General features: G+C 51.7%; 1 protein-coding gene across 10 annotated transcripts; it reads left to right on the top strand.

The window, feature by feature from the left end:
- Positions 1 to 1647: 1647 nt before the first annotated feature.
- Positions 1648 to 19014, top strand: ILF3 (interleukin enhancer binding factor 3). Of its 10 annotated transcripts, none has more exons than XM_075134259.1 (20): positions 1648 to 1826; positions 5752 to 5847; positions 5931 to 6157; positions 6473 to 6653; positions 6935 to 7082; positions 8425 to 8516; positions 8910 to 9005; positions 9304 to 9415; positions 9872 to 9969; positions 10357 to 10468; positions 10576 to 10704; positions 10980 to 11179; positions 11582 to 11752; positions 12018 to 12155; positions 12454 to 12630; positions 13001 to 13151; positions 13327 to 13380; positions 16841 to 17206; positions 18014 to 18136; positions 18331 to 19014. In XM_075134259.1, the coding sequence occupies exons 2-20, from the start codon at positions 5845 to 5847 to the stop codon at positions 18462 to 18464; spliced, it is 2712 nt and encodes a 903-aa protein (XP_074990360.1). In that variant the 5' UTR covers positions 1648 to 1826; positions 5752 to 5844; the 3' UTR covers positions 18465 to 19014. The 10 variants fall into 10 exon arrangements, with proteins under 10 accessions (XP_074990360.1, XP_074990359.1, XP_074990364.1 ...); XM_075134258.1 differs by having other exon boundaries at positions 12998 to 13151; XM_075134263.1 differs by having other exon boundaries at positions 1649 to 1826; positions 10576 to 10686; positions 18014 to 18145.
- The last annotated feature ends 1384 nt before the right edge of the window (positions 19015 to 20398 follow it).

Here is a 20398-nt window from a genome sequence, read left to right as displayed (position 1 = left end):
CTCAGGCTGGTCCCCTCAGACCATGGGTCCCCTCAAGCTAGCGGTCCTCTCGGGTCACCAGCCCCCACAGGCCACTGGTCCCCTCAGCCCAGTCCCTTCAGGTTGGTCCCCTCAGACCCCTGACCCCCACAGGCCACCGGTCGCCTCAGACCCCTGACCCCCATAGGGCATCAGCCCCCTCAGGCTGGTCCCCTCAGGCCACCAGCCCCCACAGGCCGCTGGTCCCCTCAGATCCCTGAACCCCACAGGGCATCAGCCCCCTCAGATCCTTGACCCCCTCAGGCCACCAGTCCCCTTATACCCCTGACCTCCACAGGCCGCCGGTCCCCTCAATCCCCTGACCCCCACAGGGCACTGGTCCCCTCAGACCCCTGACCGCCACAGGCCATCAGCCCCTTCAGGCCGGTCCCCTCAGACAGGTCCCCTCAGGCCACCAGCCCCCACAGGCCACTGGTCCCCTCAGCCCAGTCCCTTCAGGCTGGTCCCCTCAGACCACTGGTGCCCTCAGGCCATGGGTCCCCTCAGGCTGGTCCCCTCAGACCCCTGACCCCCACAGGCCATCAGCTCCTTCAGGCCGGTCCCCTCAGACAAGTCCCCTCAGGCCACCAGCCCCCACAGGCTGATCCCCTCAGACTATGGGCCCCCTCAGGCCACGGGTGCCCTCAGGCCAGCGGTCCTCTCGGGCCACCAGCCCCCACAGGCCACTGGTCCCCTCAGCCCCCTGACCCCCCCCCAGGCCACCGATCCCTTCAGCCCCCTGACCCCCCCAGGCCGGTCCCCTCAGCCCCCTGACCCCCCCAGGCCACCGGTCCCCTCAGCCCTCTGACCCCCCCCCAGGCCACCGATCCCTTCAGCCCCCTGACCCCCCCAGGCCGGTCCCCTCAGCCCACTGACTCCCTCAGGCCGGTCCCTTCAGCCCCCTGACCCCCCCAGGCCACCGGTCCCCTCAGCCCCCTGACCCCCCCAGGCCACCGGTCCCCTCAGCCCCCTGACCCCCCCAGGCCGGTCCCCTCAGCCCCCTGACCCCCCCAGGCCGGTCCCTTCAGCCCCCTGACCCCCCCAGGCCACTGGTCCCCTCAGCCCCCTGACCCCCCCAGGCCACCGGTCCCCTCAGCCCCCTGACCCCCCCAGGCCACCGGTCCCCTCAGCCCCCTGACCCCCCCAGGCCACCGGTCCCCTCAGCCCCCTGACTCCCTCAGGCCGGTCCCTTCAGCCCCCTGACCCCCCCAGGCCACCGGTCCCCTCAGCCCCCTGACCCCCCCAGGCCACTGGTCCCCTCAGCCCCCTCCGCCCGCCGGCCCTCCCGCCTCCGGGCTGGGCCCGCTCCCCGCCCCGCGCCCCGAGACCCCGGCCGGCCCCGCCCCCTCCGCGCGCCGCTCCCGCCTCGCGCTTGCGCAGCACCTCCCACCTCAGGACCCTCCCACCTACGTCACCCTCCCGCCGAGCTCACTCATTGGCTCCCACCGCCGCGCTCCACGTGACTCTCTATTCCCCCCCTTCCCTTCCTCCCCCTACGCCCCCCCACACGCCCCCCCCCCCCTCGCGCACAGCCGCGCGCCCCCCGCCGGCGGCGGCTCCGCCCCCCGCGCTGCAGTCTCGCGCCCCGCCGCACCGCGCACCGCACCGCGCCCCGCACCGCGGCCAGGCCCAGGCCCGGGCCCCGCCGCCGCCGCTGAGGGAGGAGCAGCAGGGCCCCCCCCCCTCCGCCCCGCGGGCAGGCCCCGGTAGGAACCGGCTCTGCCTTCCCCCACCGGGACTGAGGGGGAGCCCGGCGCCGAGGCGGGCCGGGGGGCGGTGCCGGGCGGACGGGCCGCGGAGGAGGGCGGGTAGGCCCGTGTGTGTGTGTGGCGGGGGGGGAGGCGGAGGAGGTGTTGGCGGCGGGGGTGGCGGGGGGGAGGTTGGCGGCAGGCCGCGCCGGCGGTGACCCGGCCCCCTTCCCCTCCTTCCCTGCGCGGCCCATTGTGCTGTGGAGACAAAATGGCGGCGGGCGGCCGTTGGGCCGGGGGTGAGTGAGGGGAGGGCTGGGGGGGGGGGGCCTCAGGAATTGGGGAGGGGGGGCTGCGCCGCATCCCCCCCCCTCCATCCCGCACGACCCCCCCCCGCAGCCGCCCCTCACGCTGGGGGGGGGGAGCGGCGCCGTGGAGGGGGGGATAGGGGGGTGTCGCGGCGTTGCCCCCCCCCCCCCATTTCCCGCCGCCGCCGCTTTGTTCTCGCCGCGCTTGCAAATGGCGGCAGCGGCCCGCCTGCCTCTGCACCCCCCCACCCCGTGGCCGTCGGTTCCCCGCGCACACGCGTGGGGACGGGCGGTGCTGCCCGTGTGGGAGTGGGGAGGAGGGAAAGGTCGGTCCTGGGGGGCCCTTTCCCGAACCCCCCGCCCCGGCAGCAGCTCCCCGGGGCCCGCAGGCTTCTCACGGTGCTGGGAGGTGGGTGTGCGTTGGGTGGGGTGGGGGGACACGGGTGAGGTGGAAACATCCCCTTTGGCGTGATTTAAATGCCCATCTCCTCCCCTTAGGGACAGGACCGCGCTCTCCTGTCCTAAACTTCACTCTCCAGGGGTTTATCCCGACTCTCCCATCACTTCTCATCTATCCCGTTATTTGTAGCCGCTCGGTTTCTGGATGGTTCAGAAAAAAACCCAACAAAAAACCCTCCCTACGTGTCGCTGCCGCTTTGCAAGAGGCAACAGCTTTTGTTTGCCCTCACCTCGGTCAGCCAGGTAGCCTTGCGATGGGGGATAGACGCAGTCGGTGTCCTTAGACCTTGAAGAGCTTTGGCAAACAAAAGCAAGGCATTAAGGCTTTGCAGTCCTCCTCTTCAGGTACGATAGGTTAAAAACACAGATTAAAAATGACAAATTCTTACTTAAAGCGTAGAAGCTCTCTAAAATGGAATGGGCTTCTTCACATGTGTGAAACTTTCCCCTTACCTAGAGGAGAAGTTTCGACCTTTTGCATTGTTTATCATTTTCTCATCCAACCGCCCAACAAATGTTTCGGAGAGTCCGCTCCTTCCGTCGGAAGACTCGAATCGAGTGGAAAGTTTGTTGGTGAAATCAAGCTGGTAGTGGAAATCGTAGGAGGGGGAGAGCAGAGCAGGCGAGGCTTAAAACGAGGGTGGAATTTCAAAGTTTTCTCTTTTTTCTCCAATTTTAATGACGACCGGCATCAAGAGCAATGTCAGGAATTGTGCGTTATTGAGCGCGTTCGTGTTTTTAACTTTTCTGTGGTTCTTTTCCCCAAGAGGTGTGAATCCTGTGATGCTGCAGCATCAGCTCCTGGGTTCTCACTAGAAATGAACTTCAGTGATTTCAAGAAGAGCGATAACGTCCGTCTTTAGAAATCGCAGGAAACGGGATTCTCGTTTCTCGGGCTGTTGTAGTATTTTCTGACTATAGAAACACGCTTCACTAGGTTGGATTTCAACTCATTTCTTACCTTGCTTGGAGGAAATTAAGGGAGCTTTAAGAAAAATAACCGTATACAGAGTGTACGAGTTCTTTGGGGTCGAGTCCAAAGGAGGGGTGTTTTGGGAGGCTGGCACCCGCAAACGTGAGAAGATGCCTCGTGGGTTCTTGCAGGTAGCTTGGGAATAATTCTCCCTGGTCAGCGGGCACTAACATCTGGGTTTAATTACAATTAGATGCAGGTTTGTAACAATACCAAAGTCATCCTGTGCGTAAATATTTGCCAGATTGGAATCGGAGGTATTTCTGTGGTGTAGAATACTGACTCTGTACAGCGCCGGTGGCTCGAGGAAACGAGTTTTCCCAATTTTTATCCTAGAAAATTCTCCAAGTCGTGAGCCCCAGCTCTGTTTGTAAAACAAATAGTGCAGCAGGGTCCTGATTTCTGCCCAGGCCGCGCGTGGTGTTTTATAGACTTATAATGGCAGTAAATTACTTGTTCTTTTTTATTATTATTCCAGTATCTTGGACAACTTATACTTAAGATTGGTCGGGCTTACTTGCAGGTTGTGTCATCTGTAAAGCGTAAAAAGTAAAACGTTGGGTTTGCGAGCCGTACGTAGCGATTACCGGCGAGGCTGGGAACGGGCCGACTCGGGGTAGGTTCCAGTGAGGAAAAAAAAAAGCGAGCTTCAGCCCGGTTTCATTTTGAGTGAAACTCGCTCAAAAGGGAAGAACTCCCAGAGAAGCGGGATTTGGTTCTGAGCTCTGGAATAATTGAGGCGTGATTGACTTTCTCCAGCAGTGTTTTTGAAAGCCTTAGCTGCCAGGCAGTTTTGGTGTGTACTTGATTGTAAAATGAAGTGGAACAACTGGTGGATGCAGATGGCGATGACCTTCATCTCCATCATCTTCAGGTGCTGAGGCTCTCCCTGTGCCTCGCTCGTGCTAATGCTTTTAAATGGCACTTAACAATTCTTGGAGTTACCACGAAACATCAGGTGCTTGCAGGACTGGGTTTCAGTTAGAGGTAAATCAAGAGTTTTATTAAAGATGTTTGGTCAAACTAACGACCGTGAGTCGAGCAACTGCTGATTCTTACGCTAGTCACGTGGGAAACGATGTCATTGATGCCGAAGAGTCGATCCCAGTGGGCGCGAAATGGCATCTTGAAGTTCTTGCCAGAAGCCTGCTCGCATCTGAAGGCGATCTTGGGAAGCTCCCACAGAGCGGCAGTCGGTCCTGCAGGACACAAATGTTTCTCTGCTCGAAGGCCCCTTGGCTAAAACAGAGGAACAAAGTGCTTGAATTTTAACAAAAGGAGTTCACTGCCCCAGTTGGGGCTCGGGCTGTTGGAGTGGGTTAGTTCCCTTCGGAAATGGCTTCTTGTTCGGAAACAAGCTGTCGTGATGTTGGCTTAATCTGTTGAATTTTAGAAGTTGCGAGCCCTTGCTTCAAAACCAGCTTTGCCGGCGTAAGTTTATACTATTTCCTCCTGATAAAGTAACCGAAGAGACTCGATGCAGCTACTGAACTTGTCTCGTATTGATCCTAATTAAAAGCAGGCTTGTAAAGCAGAGTGTAAAATGAATTTGGAGTAAAAAAGCGGTATATGGCAAAGAGATTTTTACAAATAGTTGCTTCTGAGTAGCACAAATGATTAAGCTATCTCCTTGCTTGGCAACCAGGCGATGGCAACCTGGTTCTTTACCTCTTGGAATTATATTAGCTTATAGACTCTTAATTTTGCCAGTGCAGGCTGCTCCGGCTGTAGCGGGGAGTGCTTTACCTTCAGCGCACTTTGTTTTAGAAATACGAGCAGGAGCTTTGGAAAAATCCCGTTTTAATGGGAAAGCCTCTTGGGAATAAGGAGCCAAAATAATATACTTATGGCCGCGAATGAGAAGTAGGAGGGAAAAATCAAGCAGTTGGGTGCAGCTCCGGCTGCTGGGTTGTCTTTGTTTCTTGGGGAGATCGCGCGAGGGAGTGGTTCAGAGCGTTTGCCTTGCGCAGCGTGCTCGGCCGTCGCGCCACGGCTGAGCTGTCGGATGGGGAAGGAGTGCGTGGTGCTTGTTAAACCGCTGGGCAGGTAACGCAAACCTTCTTTGCGGGCAGTCTGTGCAAGTTGGGGTGACAGCTGTGGGACAAACCTGGCTGTAATCGTTATCGTGGGCACTATTCAGGTCTTAAGAATGTAAGTCATCAGGAGCAGAAAACGGGGCTTTCGCTGATGAGTTCGCTTCTAATTTCTGTTATTGCTTCCAATTATCGATGCCGGTTATTTCTGTTCCTGCTGCGGGGACGGACCAGCCTGCCGGCATTGCTAACTGATCTTCCATTGCTTTCAGATTACAGGAAAGTGTGGTACCGGTACAGTCTTTTTGGTCGAAGAATCTAAATAAGCCCATTTTGAACGCTTGGACAGACATTCAAAAGCAAAAATGGTAAGGATCGGCGGGTTTTGGACTCGCGAGATGAATATCTGTGTTTCGGCTCTCGCTAAAATTGTTTCAAAATCCCTTTTCAGCGACCAATGCGTATTTTTGTGAACGACGACCGCCACGTGATGGCCAAACATTCGGCCGTTTACCCGACGCAGGAGGAGCTGGAGGCAGTGCAGAATATGGTGTCCCACACGGAGCGAGCGCTCAAAGCTGTGTCCGACTGGATCGACGAGCAGGAAAAAGTCAGTGGGGAGCAGCCAGAAACAGAGTCCATGGAGACGGCAGCCGAAGAGGAAAACAAGGAAGGAGGGTAAGCAACATCACCGAACGCGTGCCTGTAAAGGGCGCTGTCGGAGGTAGTAGCCCCATCTTAGATTAGTAAAAATCCGCCCGCTGAAGTGGGAAAAGTTGTTTTCCCTGGCTGTGGAACCAAGAGGAATTAACTAACCTGGGGTTGAAGCGACTTTTCCCCTGCAGGTGTAGTAAATCCTTCAGCGGGGCTCCTGTATCGTATTTAGTCTTCGCGGATCTATCCCTTAGCTCGGGTTGAGCGCTCGCGCTTACCTGGCTGCCGTTAATTCTTGTCGTTTCGAAGCCGTCGTGACTGCGCCCTGTGTGTTTGCAGGGATCAGAAGGCCACAGAGCAGTTGACTAGGACCCTGCGTGGAGTGATGCGTGTCGGGCTCGTAGCAAAAGGCCTCTTACTGAAGGGGGACTTGGATCTTGAGCTAGTTCTTTTGTGCAAAGATAAACCCACCACAGATCTCCTGGAGAAAGTAGCTGACAATCTTGGCGTACAGCTTGCTGTGAGTAAAACCTTTCAGTGTTTGTGCTTGTTACAGAACGAGCGAAATAGATTTTACGTGGTTAAAAAGACACCGATGACGTTTGTTTTTGATACCCTTTTTCTGTCTTGGAAAAGTAATTTTCATAGGCGTGTAGCGTTATTCTGGAATTGCCTCGTTAAACGAACGTCTCTTTATTAGCTGAAGTTTTGTTTATAGAGCTTGGTTTTTGTTGGAAAAGGATGTTGCAAATCACTCAGAAACGAATTAGACGATTGCTAAGCGGTGAAATTCTATTGCAGGCTATTACCGAAGACAAATATGAAATAATCCAGTCGGTTGGTGACGCTGCAATTGTAATTAAGAACACAAAAGAGCCGCCGCTGACACTGACCATCCACTTGACGTCGCCTGTAGTCAGAGAAGAAATGGAAAAGCAGTTAGCTGGAGGTATGGAAGACTGCAAACAGCCGACAGTCGGTTGGAAACCCGTACATTTCCGTTGCTAATTCACTGTTAAAGCGTGCTCTTCAGTTTCAGCCGAAGCGGCAACAATTATTTTTGTGCAAATTCAAAATTCCGTGAGACACCACCAACCTCATGAGACCACGGTTACGGTTTATTCGGACTGAGCTTCCGAAACTGAGTAGCACCTTTCAGATGGGATTTTGCTCCTTTTATTTTTTTATCCTTTTTTTTTCTTTTTTAACTTGGGCCTTTAGTTCACTAATACGTCATCTTGTTGTATTAATCTTGTTTTGTACCTAGCCATGTAAGTGGCCTGCACAGTGACATAAAAATATAAACCAGATACGTTTAAAAAAAAAAAAAAAAATCTCGAAGGCTTCTTGTTAAATGACTTGCATGTACATGAAATTGGATGTTCCACACAGTGTGTGTTGCAGCAAGAATGATAGGTGCTCTGGGTCTCCTCGATTGGCTGTTTCATCAGCTAAAGTTCAGAATTCCGGAAAGTGATGCAGAGTTTTGGATAAAGTTAGCTTCTCCATTCGCTCTCAAATTCCCTTTGGAATTGACAGGCGTGGTTTTGCGCTTGAATTACGACGGGTTCTGTATCGTAGGCATCGCGCTGTCAAATTGGCGGGTTTCAAACGCTCGCTCTGTGCGCTAGCCTTATCTAAAACCCTGGTCTTCAGAAACTTTGAGCTTTTTCAAACCATATCTTCAATTTTGCTGCAGCACAGACTGGAAAATATCTTTGTGCTCTATTGACTGTCTATGGTTTTGATATCTGACCTCGTCTACCAAGCCTTCTAGTTTGTCAATTTTAGGGACGCTGGACCTTTGACCAACAGGACGCTCTCTGTCACGGGTTGGGGCCAGGGCAGTCAAGCCTTATGGGCGGAGGGGGTTCCCTTGATCCTCGCAAAGCTTTTTCCCCCCCACTCCTCCACTTAAGCTGCGCTCTGAACGCAGAGTGGGGGTTTATTTTAAATTTCCCTTTGTTACCTATCACCGGCCTCCTACGCTACCACTTCATTCGAGTCGTAAAGGATTTCTGTCCTCTCCCATCGAGTTTCACACCCCGTCTCCTCACAGAATAGATTTCAGTCCGTCCCTGTTAATTGAACTTCCCCCCTTTCTGCAGTTTTAATTTCTAAGCAAGGCCGCTAGGCGAGCGCACTGCAGACCCTGCCTCCAGGTACAGGATCTAGATCAGGATCTTTTGGGAGCCTCAGCTGCCCGTTAGGAAGCTGCCTCATCCCCTCTCCGCCTGACAGAACCCCCTTGGTCAAACTGTGCCTTGTCTTCTTATTCCATCCACGAATAGAAACGCTATCAGTCAACGACTCCCCGGACGTTCTGGACAGGCAGAAATGCCTTGCTGCCTTGGCGTCACTGCGACACGCCAAGTGGTTCCAGGTTTGCATTTTGTTCTTATATTTGTCTTTAAGTAGAAAATTTGTAAACTATTAAGGGGCTAACTGTATTTTTTTTTTTTATTTAAAATATTTAACGTCGGATGATAGTTAGACGTGCTGAACTTAGCGTCTGTCAACGGTACAGTTGCTAAAGAGGCACTTAAGCGAATTAAACGTTCGGAAGGAACCTTTTTTAAAGAGTAGATGCATAGCTGCTGCTTTGTGTTAAGAGTAATGTTGCCTTTGTACACTACAGTTACTGTTATAAGTTATAAAATGGTAACGCGAAATACTGTTTACCCTTGACAAAGTAGCACCGCAAAAATGAATGTCTGCGAATGAGCAGTTTTGGTGTTTTTATTGAATGTGTGTCTGCTTTTGATTCTTATTCTAGGCCAGGGCTAACGGGCTGAAGTCGTGCGTCATAGTGATACGAGTGCTGCGAGATCTGTGTACTCGGGTTCCTACTTGGGCACCGCTGAGAGGATGGGTAATTGTCCTTTTTTGTTTCATTTTGGGGGTTTTGGTACCACTTCTCCAAGCCGGTGTTCAGCTCTCTCCAGTCTGCACACGTTCCGTTTCATAAGTGAGAGTTTTTACGTAGCACGGACAAAGTTTCTGCCCTTAAAAGACGCGTGTCAAATGGCTCCGGTGTGAATCGTTTTATCGATTAACAATTTCTACAGCGTAAATCCTTTAATCGTTTGTGAATTCGAAGCAGCTCCTAGCCGTAAGCGCAGCGCAAGCGCCTGCCTTCGCTCCTCTCACTTCTCCAAACTGTCTTTCAGCCTCTAGAGCTGCTGTGCGAGAAATCTATCGGAACTGCTAACAGACCCATGGGCGCTGGCGAGGCTCTGAGGAGAGTTCTTGAATGCCTTGCCTCGGGAATCGTTATGCCAGGTTAGGTGGTTCTCTGCATTTACATTTCAAAGCGAAGCCGAAATGAAACGCGGTTGAAGCTTCGAGGCGCGGTTACGTTCCCTTGTTAAATGTGCGGGCAGCCTAGATCCGGAGCTCAGAAAGCCCCCAGCGTACACGGGTACTACGGTACCTTGCCGTTACTTAGGGCACGTGTGTTCAAAGCTACGGACCCATGACGTTAAACCCCTGTAGAGAGAGGTACCAGTTTCTACGAGCGTAAAATTGGTTCCCTGAGTGGTCGTGACCAGCTTCACTGCTAATTGTACGTGTAAAATAGTCCAGACGAGTTTCAGAATGTTGGACATTGGATGGATCATGTCAGTCCGTGTTCTTCGAGAGATGAGTGTTGATTGATGCCAAGGGAATACTTAGTTTAGTTTCTTTAGAAAACACCAGGATAATTCTCTGCATATCTTCCTTGTTTCCTGCCTTCAGATGGTTCTGGTATTTATGATCCTTGTGAAAAAGAAGCCACTGATGCTATTGGGCATCTAGACAGACAACAAAGGGAAGATATCACACAGAGTGCTCAGGTATAGTTTTGACTACAGATGTTACGAAAACTTAATCAGTTCAACTGACTCTGAACTTCCATATTGGTTAATGGTAGTCTAGTAACCTCACGGAGGTCGGTGTTAACTTTTTTAATATCTAGTCAAGTAAAAGAAATACAAATGGGTCCCACAGCAATAAGGAATTTGTAGCTCGGCCAACCAGAAGCAAAGTATCAGGTTTTAAATAGTGACTTGCTACCGTGACCCGTATTTTGGGTTGAACTTCAAAAATTCAGAGAGTCCTATTTAAACTGATGAGGATTTCTGTGTAGGGGTGGGTAGAATGTTCCTCTCTGAAACTGTGCAGGGAACAGAGATTGGTGTAGCCGCTTGCGCGTCCCGGTAACACATGTTTAATCTTTCTAGCATGCTCTGAGACTTGCTGCTTTTGGCCAGCTTCACAAAGTCTTGGGGATGGATCCCCTACCTTCCAAAATGCCCAAGAAACCAAAGAATGAAAATCCCGTTGACTATACTGGTAGGTACTTGGGGGGGAGAACCCCACAAACCACATTTCCAAGGCTTTTTGCTGCTGTTGTTGCTGGAAACTGGAATACTTAGGGGTTTTTGTTACGATTGTTACAGTCCAAATTCCTCCCAGTACGACGTACGCTGTCACCCCAATGAAGCGCCCAATGGAGGAGGACGGAGAGGAGAAATCTCCCAGCAAAAAGAAAAAGAAGATTCAGAAAAAAGGTATTGAGTTAACAAGAGGTAGGTACAAATGGCTACCCGAGAGCTGTTCGCAGGCCGAGGCGGGGGGCAGGTTGCGGAAGGACTCTTGCAAGTGTTTGGTCTTGGGTGATGCTGTAAATAGGAGTTAGGGGGCACGTGAATTTAAAAAAAAAGCTTAACACTGTAAGATTTTTACTTGGTATAATTTAAACTCTCGCGAGGAGGAAAATACAGATCAGAACTTGTCTGAAATCAGTTATGCTTCTTTGAAAGAGATGACAAACTTTTGGTTTTTTTTTTTTTTCTCTGTTCAGAGGAAAAACTTGAACCTCCCCAGGCCATGAATGCACTGATGAAACTAAACCAGCTAAAACCTGGGCTCCAGTACAAACTCGTCTCTCAGACCGGTCCTGTTCACGCTCCTATCTTTACAATGTCTGTGGAAATCGATGGCAGCACGTTTGAGGCGTCGGGCCCTTCCAAAAAGACGGCCAAATTGCACGTGGCAGTGAAGGTAAGAGCTGTGTACGCAAATTCCTGCCAGAGGGCTCTCGTTAGGAGGCGGTTTGATTGCTGACCTCTCCCAAGTTCAAAAGGGCAACCGGGTTGATGGTGATGACAGTCATGACGACCACCGTGTATGAAAAAATGTCATAAACCCTTCAGGACAGAGAGGGGAGAAGTTAAACACCAGGACAGCGTAGTCTGTTGTGCATGAAGCCTCAGGGCAGAGGACTTCATACCTCCTAGGTCTCGAAGTGCCTGCGGGATGGCTAGCACTTAACAGAATTAATAAACGGAGTCTTGAGCAGCGTTCGCAAGTATTTACCCCAAAATGGGTAGGGCACACAAGAGCCAGAGCTGCTTTGAAGTCCGCGCTGTTCAGTAATCTCCTCTCCAACTCTCCTTCCTCTAGGTGTTGCAAGATATGGGTTTACCCACGGGAGTGGAAGGCAAAGAGTCTGGGAAAGGAGACGAATCGGCAGAGGAAACTGAACAGAAACCAGTCGTCGTCGCTCCTCCTCCTGTAGTAGAAACTGTCTCGACGCCCACGGCTGCTTCTCCTCCTTCAGATCAAACCCCAGAGGTGAGCGCAGTCGAAGAGGGGGAAACGGGCCGCTCTGGTTCTTTGGGGCGGCGTGGTAGGACATCATCAGAAGCGCCTTTTAGCGACAGGTTGCTATAACTGCGTACCGTACTGTGTTACTGTGACGATACAGTTTAAGAGGTAAAAGCATCAGGCAAGCTTATTCCAATCTTCTTTAAGCTGTTTTCCAAAGTACGTGTTTTGGAAGCAACTTCAGGTCCATTAAGGGTTTTTCTCCGTTTCATCACCGCTTCTCTACTTCCAGAATGTGAAACAGCAGGGACCAATTCTGACGAAGCACGGCAAGAATCCCGTGATGGAGCTTAACGAGAAACGGCGGGGGCTGAAATACGAACTGATTTCAGAAACGGGCGGCAGCCACGACAAGCGCTTTGTCATGGAGGTGAGGTGACTTCTGCTCCTCTTTCTGTTGCCTTCATCCCAACTCGGATAGCTGTAACTCCGTAGCCTTAGTAAGAATTTAAAATCATAAAACGGCAGAATGGTTTGGGTTGGAAGGGACCGTTAAAGATCATCTAATAGGCAGGGACATTTCCACTAGATCCGGTTGCTCAAAGCGCGTCCAGCCTGACCTTGAGCACTTCCAACTTCTGGAATTGTCTGCGGGCACCATAAAAAATGATTAATTTTACCAAGCCTGCCCTTTCCGCTTACGCGCAATGATTTAATCCCTTTCAAAGGTGGAGGTTGACGGGCAGAAATTCCAAGGAGCCGGTTCAAATAAAAAGGTGGCAAAAGCCTACGCTGCTCTGGCCGCGCTAGAGAAGTTGTTTCCAGATGCTCCTGTTGCCATTGAGCAAAACAAGAAGAAGAGAGCCCCCGTGCCGGCTAGGGGAGGACCCAAGTTTGCAGTAAAAGTAAGTGAATTCACAATTTGATGACTTTGTGGTGTCGCTAACCGTTCTGTGGTACCCTTGTCTCCTGCTCTACGGTTTTAATCCCTTTTTGGGAGGGGAAATCAATTTAAGGTGTTAGGATCTGCTAACAATTGGGCTTGAAAGCAGAAATACCATCAAGTTTTACAGAAAACAACCTCTGTTTTCTGGAGATGACCCTTATTTGGCACCCACCCCCCCTGCTTTCGGTGCAACCCCTCTTCCTCTCGAGGCAGGGGCGTACCTGACGTGTTCTAGAGCCCCCGCCATCCCTTCGAAAGGTTTGTTTTCCCCTCGGAGGCGAGGCGATGCCGTTCAGAAGCTGGGTAACAGATCTCTCTTCCCTCAGCAGCACAACCCGGGGTTCGGAATGGGCGGCCCCATGCACAACGAAGTGCCCCCTCCGCCCAACATGCGCGGCCGCGGAAGAGGCGGCAACATCCGAGGCCGCGGGAGAGGCAGGGGTGGATTCGGCGGCAACCACGGCGGCTACATGAACGCAGGTGAGAGATGCTGCCTGCGCCCCGTCCTGACTCTTTCCGCGCTTAAACGTACCGCAAACTACCCAAACCCCGACCGGCGAATTAATCCCCTCTGGCGTTTTGTCCCGCGGCGGGAAATAATGAGGCCTTTGTACGCTTCGTTTTCCTTTTATTTAAACCTTTTCTTCTAATCTAGGTGCTGGGTACGGAAGCTATGGTTACGGAGGAAATTCCGCGACGGCAGGCTATAGTAAGTGGTTTTCATCTTAAATTTTGAAACGCGTCGATCTGCTGGGGGTGCGGAACTCGGCCTGGGCTGCGCCGTGCGGTGATGCGCTTAAGCTGAAGCCCTCTTAAGGGGTTCTCTTTTTTGAATGAGAAGTCACGAAAGGTGGCTCGTGTACTCGTTTAAAAGTTAAAACGCGAACCCAGGTGACTTCACGTTTCCTCTAAAACTGTGAATATTTTAAATTTCTCTGCTTTAAGCCATGTGAAGCTATCGGCCACACTTTTGAATGTGATTTTCCCGAAAATACACAGCGATTGGTCTTGAGAAGAAGCCTTCATTGGGGGGTGACAGGAGCAGAGAAATCTAAAACATGACTTTCAAATGTGGCGCATTTTGCCATCTTCAAAAGAATTCTAATTTTTTTTCTCTGCTCTGTCTCCCCCTTTTGTAGGTGACTTTTTCACAGACTGCTACGGCTATCATGATTTTGGGTCTTCCTAGAGCATCTAAAAGTATTGCACAAAAAACAGCTTTTTACTCCAATTTTCTCGAACTCCAAAACCCAAAGTGTTCGTGCTGTGTCCCTGTGCTTCACTGGGTTTCTCAACAGTGGCTTTTCACCGCAGCTTGTCTGAAACTCTCTTAGCCTGCAGAACTTAAGACAGTGGCAGTTTTTATTGTGATTTGCCTTTGAACTTGGTTGTATCGATGTACACAACAGGGGGAACCAATTATCCGAGAATGTTTTTGTGCACCTTGCACAAATTTTCCAAGCCAGCTCCGTTCAGCGTAAAGGCAAAAAGCCCATCTTTGCTTTTTATGGAAAGCATTACTTTATTTTTAAGAAACTGAAGTGTTTTAATCTACCTTTGTCTTAATTTACAGCAGGTTTTGTACAAAATTTGAGCCTTTTAACAAATCCCAGCAATTGGGTACACGCCTCTCGATATTGGGAAGACTTTTCAACATCTCTGAATATAGTACAGCCCAGCTTTCTAAGCATGCGAAATGTTGACTTGTACGTGGAATCGTGTGTGCTAAAATTTAATCCTACATCCTTTGTAACACGCTGGTGGATTAACGCTGAGGGATGTGACTTATTGTGGCTGGTAGCTAGTGTACTTTCAAAGGTATTGTAATTGTGCTTCCGATCCTGATACAATAAACATCCAGGCATTAGGGGTTAGCGTAAACATGTTAGTAACTTGGGGAAAATGCATGGATTCCTTCGTTGACATGAAAATGGGCTTTCTGGAGCCAAGCATAAAGGGCCTAAAGCACTTAACGGCAAAGCCCCGCTGGCTGCGGGCTCGGCAGCCGCGCTGAAAAACGCTCGTTGCCCTAAAAGTACTGAATCGCCTGGAGAATTAAATTCCACCGGAATCGGGAACTGTGAGAAATTTTGCGATTGGCCAGTCGAGACCCGAGTCTCTGACTTCCGAGTGTTTGGTCCTTTATTCTTGCTACGGTATTTGTTTTTAAAACTGTATTTTGTTTGTCACTGTTTTTAGCTGCAAAGCCTGCACCATTGCATTCGTTTAACTTGTGAGGCTCAACAACATTTGAGTTAACTCAGTAATTAAACTAGCTAAAACAAAAACAAAGCAAAACAAAAAAACCTCTGACCTACAAAGCACCAGGTTTTAAAAAAAAAAAAGTCCAAGGTGTTTAGCGGATACTTAAAATAATAATAGTGATGCATGCCCTATTTTTTTTAGAAAACTTTTGTTTGAAATAGTGACTTTTTACCCAAGGGAGTAGATCCTGTCCTGAATGAGGTGGAAGAACTGCCGGTTTTTAAGCGACTCCGTGTTAGAGCAACAACTCGTGTGCTGGGTATTTCTGTTCCTCTGGGGATTTGGGGAAAATAATCCGATGTCAAACAGCATTAAAACTTCATAGTTAAATATGAAGTGTTGGTATAAAATGGAAGTTCCAGAAATATTGACTTGGGAGAGACCAACTTCCAACGCCCGCAGCTTGAATTTACACGGTGCCAGTCGTAACCCCTCGCTCTGGAGAAGTGCTCGAACCAAAGACGGGGGCTTTAATACAAGTGGCGGAGCGAGGTGCCTCTCCTTCCGCCGAGAAATATTTCGCTACAGCCGTGGTGTTCTTGGCTGGAGAGAAACTGGTGACAGAACCTCGTTTCTGTGCAAGCTAAATCGTCATCTTCTGCGGAAGAGGAAGAAAAATCTGGCGTAGAAAGTCTTACTGTAGTGCAGGGGGCGTAGACAAGGATTGATTGAACGATCAAAAAATTAAAAGCCCGGTGCCTCGAAGAGCCGCAGCTCTTCACAAACACACACCGAATTTAGGGATGTGCTGGGATTCGCCTTCGCCACGAGTCTTCCCGGTAGTCTCCCACGGAATTGCGGAATCAAAGGGCATGAGATTTTACTCTTTTTGTCTCCTTTTTAACTGAATTCTCCCCCACCTCTCCTCCGTTTCAGAGGAGGTGCTAGCAAATCTTTCCCTCTTTTAGAGGCGTAGCTCCGTTCCCCGAGCGTACACGCCGCTACGGACACTGGTGCAGGTTTTTTGTTAGATTCTAGTGGCTTTTTATTCCTTGAAAATAAGTTTAGTTTCGAATACGGCAAGTCTGACTGTAGGATAAGTCTTCTCACACTAAGCCCAACGCGAAGAACTCCCCGAAGTTCAATTTACGGAGATTGGGCAGGAAAAGAACCGCTCGAAGAGCTTGACTGTAGTACTCTTGATAAATAAAATTAAACCCAGACTAACTCTCCACCGTGTACAGTGCTGTCGCATCCAGGCTCTCCGGGGTGTTTTGAGCCGTTAGAGGTTTTCCGTAACCTTGGATCCCAGATGTAGTACCCCAATTTCAAGGTAAATAGGATGAGCTGTGCACGCACGTCTTAATTTCCGTTGGATTGTTGCCGCTCACTCACCGTGTAAATCCAGACGGATGGCTTAGAGCGATCCGCGTGGATGTTGACATAATTCCTCATTACAGGAACGAGATTCTTCCTCGTTACCGCATCTCTCGGCTGCGGAGACCGAGCATCAGCTGCCGTCGATGGCTGACTTGTCTCAAATGTAGTTTGAGCACCAGATTTGAAATCTTTGTAGAGCATTGAAGTAATAACTGTTAGTTATTGTAACATGCATTAAAGAAACTGTCGTAGCCCTGAGCTTGGTCCAAAACGGGGTCGTACTGGAATTAAAGCTGTGGGAGAACTGATGGGCGTCGTTCGCTGAGGTTTCAGGGTGTCTGGGCGATGGTACGACGTCGATGTATTTCACGATTCCCTGCCTACTTAAATGAACAAGACGTTTCACCTCTCGGCCTCGCGTGCGGTTTCTTAAGCCTTTCACCAGCCTAAGAGCAAACCGCTCCCAAACCCTTGCGTTCGCGAGGGCGCAATCTCATCGTCTTACGAGCCTTAACCTTTAAAATAGCGCCTGCCCCCCCCAAAACGCTGCCGCTGTGGGGGCTGACGCTCTTCTCTCTGTTTAGGCCAGTTCTACAGCAACGGCGGCCACTCCAACTCGGGGAGCGGCGGAGGCGGCGGCGGCGGCTCCTCCGGCTACGGCGGCTCCTACTACCAGGGCGGCGATAACTACAACTCGCCGGTTCCTCCGAAACACGGCGGAAAGAAACAGCAGCACGGAGGACAGCAAAAACCTTCCTACGGTTCGGGGTACCAGTCCCACCAGGGCCAGCAGCAGCAGTCCTACAACCAAAACCAGTACAGTAACTACGGCCCGCCGCAGGGCAAGCAGAAAGGCTACAACCACGGCCAAGGCAACTATTCCTCCTACTCCAATTCCTACAACTCGCCTGGCGGCGGAGGCTCTGATTACAACTACGAGAGCAAATTCAGTGAGTGCTGGCTGGCTTATCTGGGGAGGAGAATGTGAACTTTAGATAATTAGGGAACGCGCGCTCAAAGGAATAACGCTGGGATGAGGGGGAAGGGTTTTAAACTCAGAGAGGGGGGATTCGGAGCAGCTCGAGGGAAGAAATTCTTCACGCTGAGGGCGGTGAGAGACGGGCGCAGGTTGCCCAGGGAGGCGGTGGAGGCCCCGTCCCTGGAAACGTTCAAGGTCAGGTTGGACGGGGCTCTGGGCACCCTGCTCCGGGTGAAGATGTCCCTGCTCGTGGGCTGGATGAGCTTTCAGGTCCCTTCCCACCCAAACCAGCCCCTGATTCCGTGAACTCGGAGAGCTTGAAGCGCTCTGGTTTGGTTGATTTAGTTGGATGAGACCCGCTGGGGTCTGGTCTCCTACTCCCCGAGGAGCTGCACTTGTGTTTTGGAGGATGAAGGTGGAATTGGCGGCTCTGCTCTGTTATTTCACAGTCGAGTCTTTGCTTTCTGCGTCGGGTAGGTGAGCGCTTAGGATCCGCACGCTCCCCAGCGGGGATCGTCCCTGCTCGTGCACGCGGTGGGGAGATCCCCCCGCCGCCCCGACAGCCAGACCTCTCCGCGAAGCTTTTAGCAGCCCAAGGAGACGGGAAGAGGGAGAAACTTTTGCTCATCGAGCCCCTGGCAGTCACCTCACCTCGAATAATCGTCCCTTTCGCTGCTAACAGCAGGCAAAACCTCTCCGGTTTTGGCACCGCTGGGTGCGGCCAAGGCAGAGCTGCCGCCGGGGAGACCGGCTGTGCTCACCGCGCTCTCCCTTCCAGGTTACGGCGGCAACAGCGGCCGCGGAGGCGGAGGAAATAACTACTCGGGAGGTGCCTCCTACAACACCGGCTCGCACGGTGGCTATGGGGGAGGATCTGGGGGCGGAGGGTCTTCGTACCAAGGTAAGCAAGGTCAGTATACGACACTTCCCTATGTATTTTTCCGTGCGAGGGCAGCGTCTTTACATCCGCGCCTGCTCTCGCGCCTCAGCGAGTCCCGGATTGGAGTAAAAGCTCTGATTCTGCGTTAAAACGGCTTTTTCTTTCACGCCGCGATCGTAACCGAGCTTCTCTCCCCCTTCTCCCCCCCTCCGCAGGTGGATATTCCTCTCAGTCCAACTACAACTCCCCCGGCTCAGGCCAAAATTACAGCGGCCCCCCCAGCTCCTACCAAGCGTCCCAAGGCGGCTACGGCAGAAACGACCACAGCATGAATTACCAGTACAGATAAAGCCGCCCTTTCCTCCGCGGGCGCGGAGCTTTGTTACCTCCCGTGCTCGCCCACCCTTTGAATATTCAGTTTTATGGCATCACGGTAAACACGTAAACCCCCCCCTTGCCCCCCCGTTTCCATGTTGCAGTGCTCTTTGTGATACCGGTCACTAATGGTTGAGTACCTGTAATTCCATACTTAGCTGTATTTTGGGCATCTCTGTATTTAATGGTTTGTTAGTTGCCATTACAACTTTGTCTAAATAGGATTTTTTTTTTTTTTTTTTTTTGAGTTAATACGATTTCAGTATCCTTTTTCTATTTAAAAATTGACGTGGAAGTGTGAAGACAGTATGGCTTTAAATAGATAAGGGATATGTCACCCGTTAATGCTTTTGTGAAGTGAGTTAAACGAGCTTTCTGTATTTTAATGCTTTAGTGTTTCAGTTTTATAAGTGAAGATTTTATTTTAAAAACCAGTGGGAAAGAGTGGGTTTTGTATGCCTGAATCCCTCAGGCAGTACATCTGGAGTAAGCTGAATGTAGACAAATAAACACAAAACTCTTGATGTCTTGGTCTCCAAACGTGTCGTTCCACGGCGCGCGCCGGTGCAGCAGCCGCCTGCCTCTCTTAAAAAAAAAACCAAACCCTAAATTCAGGATATTCTCCACTTTCTGCAATTTTAATGACCTTAAACTCTCGGTTTTGAGACTGAGCCCCCCAGGGGCTTTGGCCAGGAGGAGATGAGGGACTTCCAAGAGGGCCCGAGCCGACCGGAGGAGCAAGCGGGGCTGGCTGGAGCCTTGCGTAAGACCAAATTATTGCCTTTGCCGGTGATTAAACCACCGAGGGGGCTGCCGCTGTGCGGCGGTGGGCGTTGGGCGGAGGTGCCGAATTCTTGGCGCAGGGTGGAGCCTTCGAGGAGGAACCCTTGAACTCTCCAAGAGGGTTTTTTCCGTGACCATTTACGGCAAGTGCCGGCTGGACTTCCTGGTTTAGATAATCTAATCCTCACGGCTCTTTGGTGACTTGCCGGCCCTGCCAGCTCCTGCCTGTAACTAGGGCACTCCTTGAAACCACAATAAAATTAAAATGCCGATCGTGGCTTCGGTTTACTCACCTTTCTGGGCAAAGGTGAAGTGTTTGCCGGGCTGGGAACGTGCAGGTGCCGACCCGGGGGAACCGGTGGTGTGGCGCGGCTCCTGCCCCCAAATATTCCAGCACCTCTCGGGTGCAGGCAGCCGCCAGATTACATCTCTTCGGCCAAAGACACCGGGCAGCCGGGGTTTGAGCTACAAAATTGCACCTTTTCCAACAAAAATAACACCGGAGCTGCCTCTTTAGCTCCTTTAGGCAGCGCTGGAAACAGCCGGAGCCTTGTTGGTTATTGCACCGGTGCCGTTCTGCCGCGGGCCACTTGTGCGTGTGTAAACGTGCCTCCTCCGGCGCGGCGCGCTTGTTTTCGATAAACCTTGCATGTTCTCTCTGTGCCGGCGGCAGAGCCGGACCCAAGCGCAACCCGTTAACGCCCCAGTGCCAAAGCAAACGCCGGGACCGCTGCCCGGCTGGAGCCGGCGTTTCGGTGACGGCCCCTTCCCGGCGCCGCGAGCGCGTTGCGGCCCCTCTCGCTCCTCGCATTCCTCCTCCGCCGGCGTTTCGCCATGGAGACGCTTCCCCTTGGCGCGCCGGGACGGGAGGGGATGGCGGAGGGTTTGTGCCGGTGGGGTTTGCGTGGCAAGGTTTTGGTAGCGCGGGGGCTACGGGCGTGGCTTCTGTGAGAAGCTGCGATTTTCTCATGACCCTCCTCTGATTTGATTGGCAATAAATTAAATTAATTTTCCCCAAGTCGAGTCTGTTTTCCCCGTGACGGTAATCGCCGCGTGATCTCTCCCTGGCCTTATCTCGACCCGCGACTCTTTCGTTTATATTTTCTTCCCCCACCCAGCTGAGGA

This window comes from Calonectris borealis, chromosome 31 (assembly GCF_964195595.1).
Source record: "Calonectris borealis chromosome 31, bCalBor7.hap1.2, whole genome shotgun sequence".
In the NCBI taxonomy this organism is placed as follows: Eukaryota; Metazoa; Chordata; class Aves; order Procellariiformes; family Procellariidae; genus Calonectris; species Calonectris borealis.
Note: the sequence above shows the minus strand (reverse complement) of the source record. Positions and strands in the feature narration are given on the sequence as shown.

Bases quoted from the DNA above. Each gene is read 5' to 3' on its own strand.
- ILF3 (XM_075134255.1), top strand. The intron at 6,654-6,934 runs GTGAGTAAAACC...ATTCTATTGCAG, and splicing joins ATCTTGGCGTACAGCTTGCT to GCTATTACCGAAGACAAATA. The intron at 13,152-13,326 runs GTGAGAGATGCT...CTTCTAATCTAG, and splicing joins CGGCGGCTACATGAACGCAG to GTGCTGGGTACGGAAGCTAT.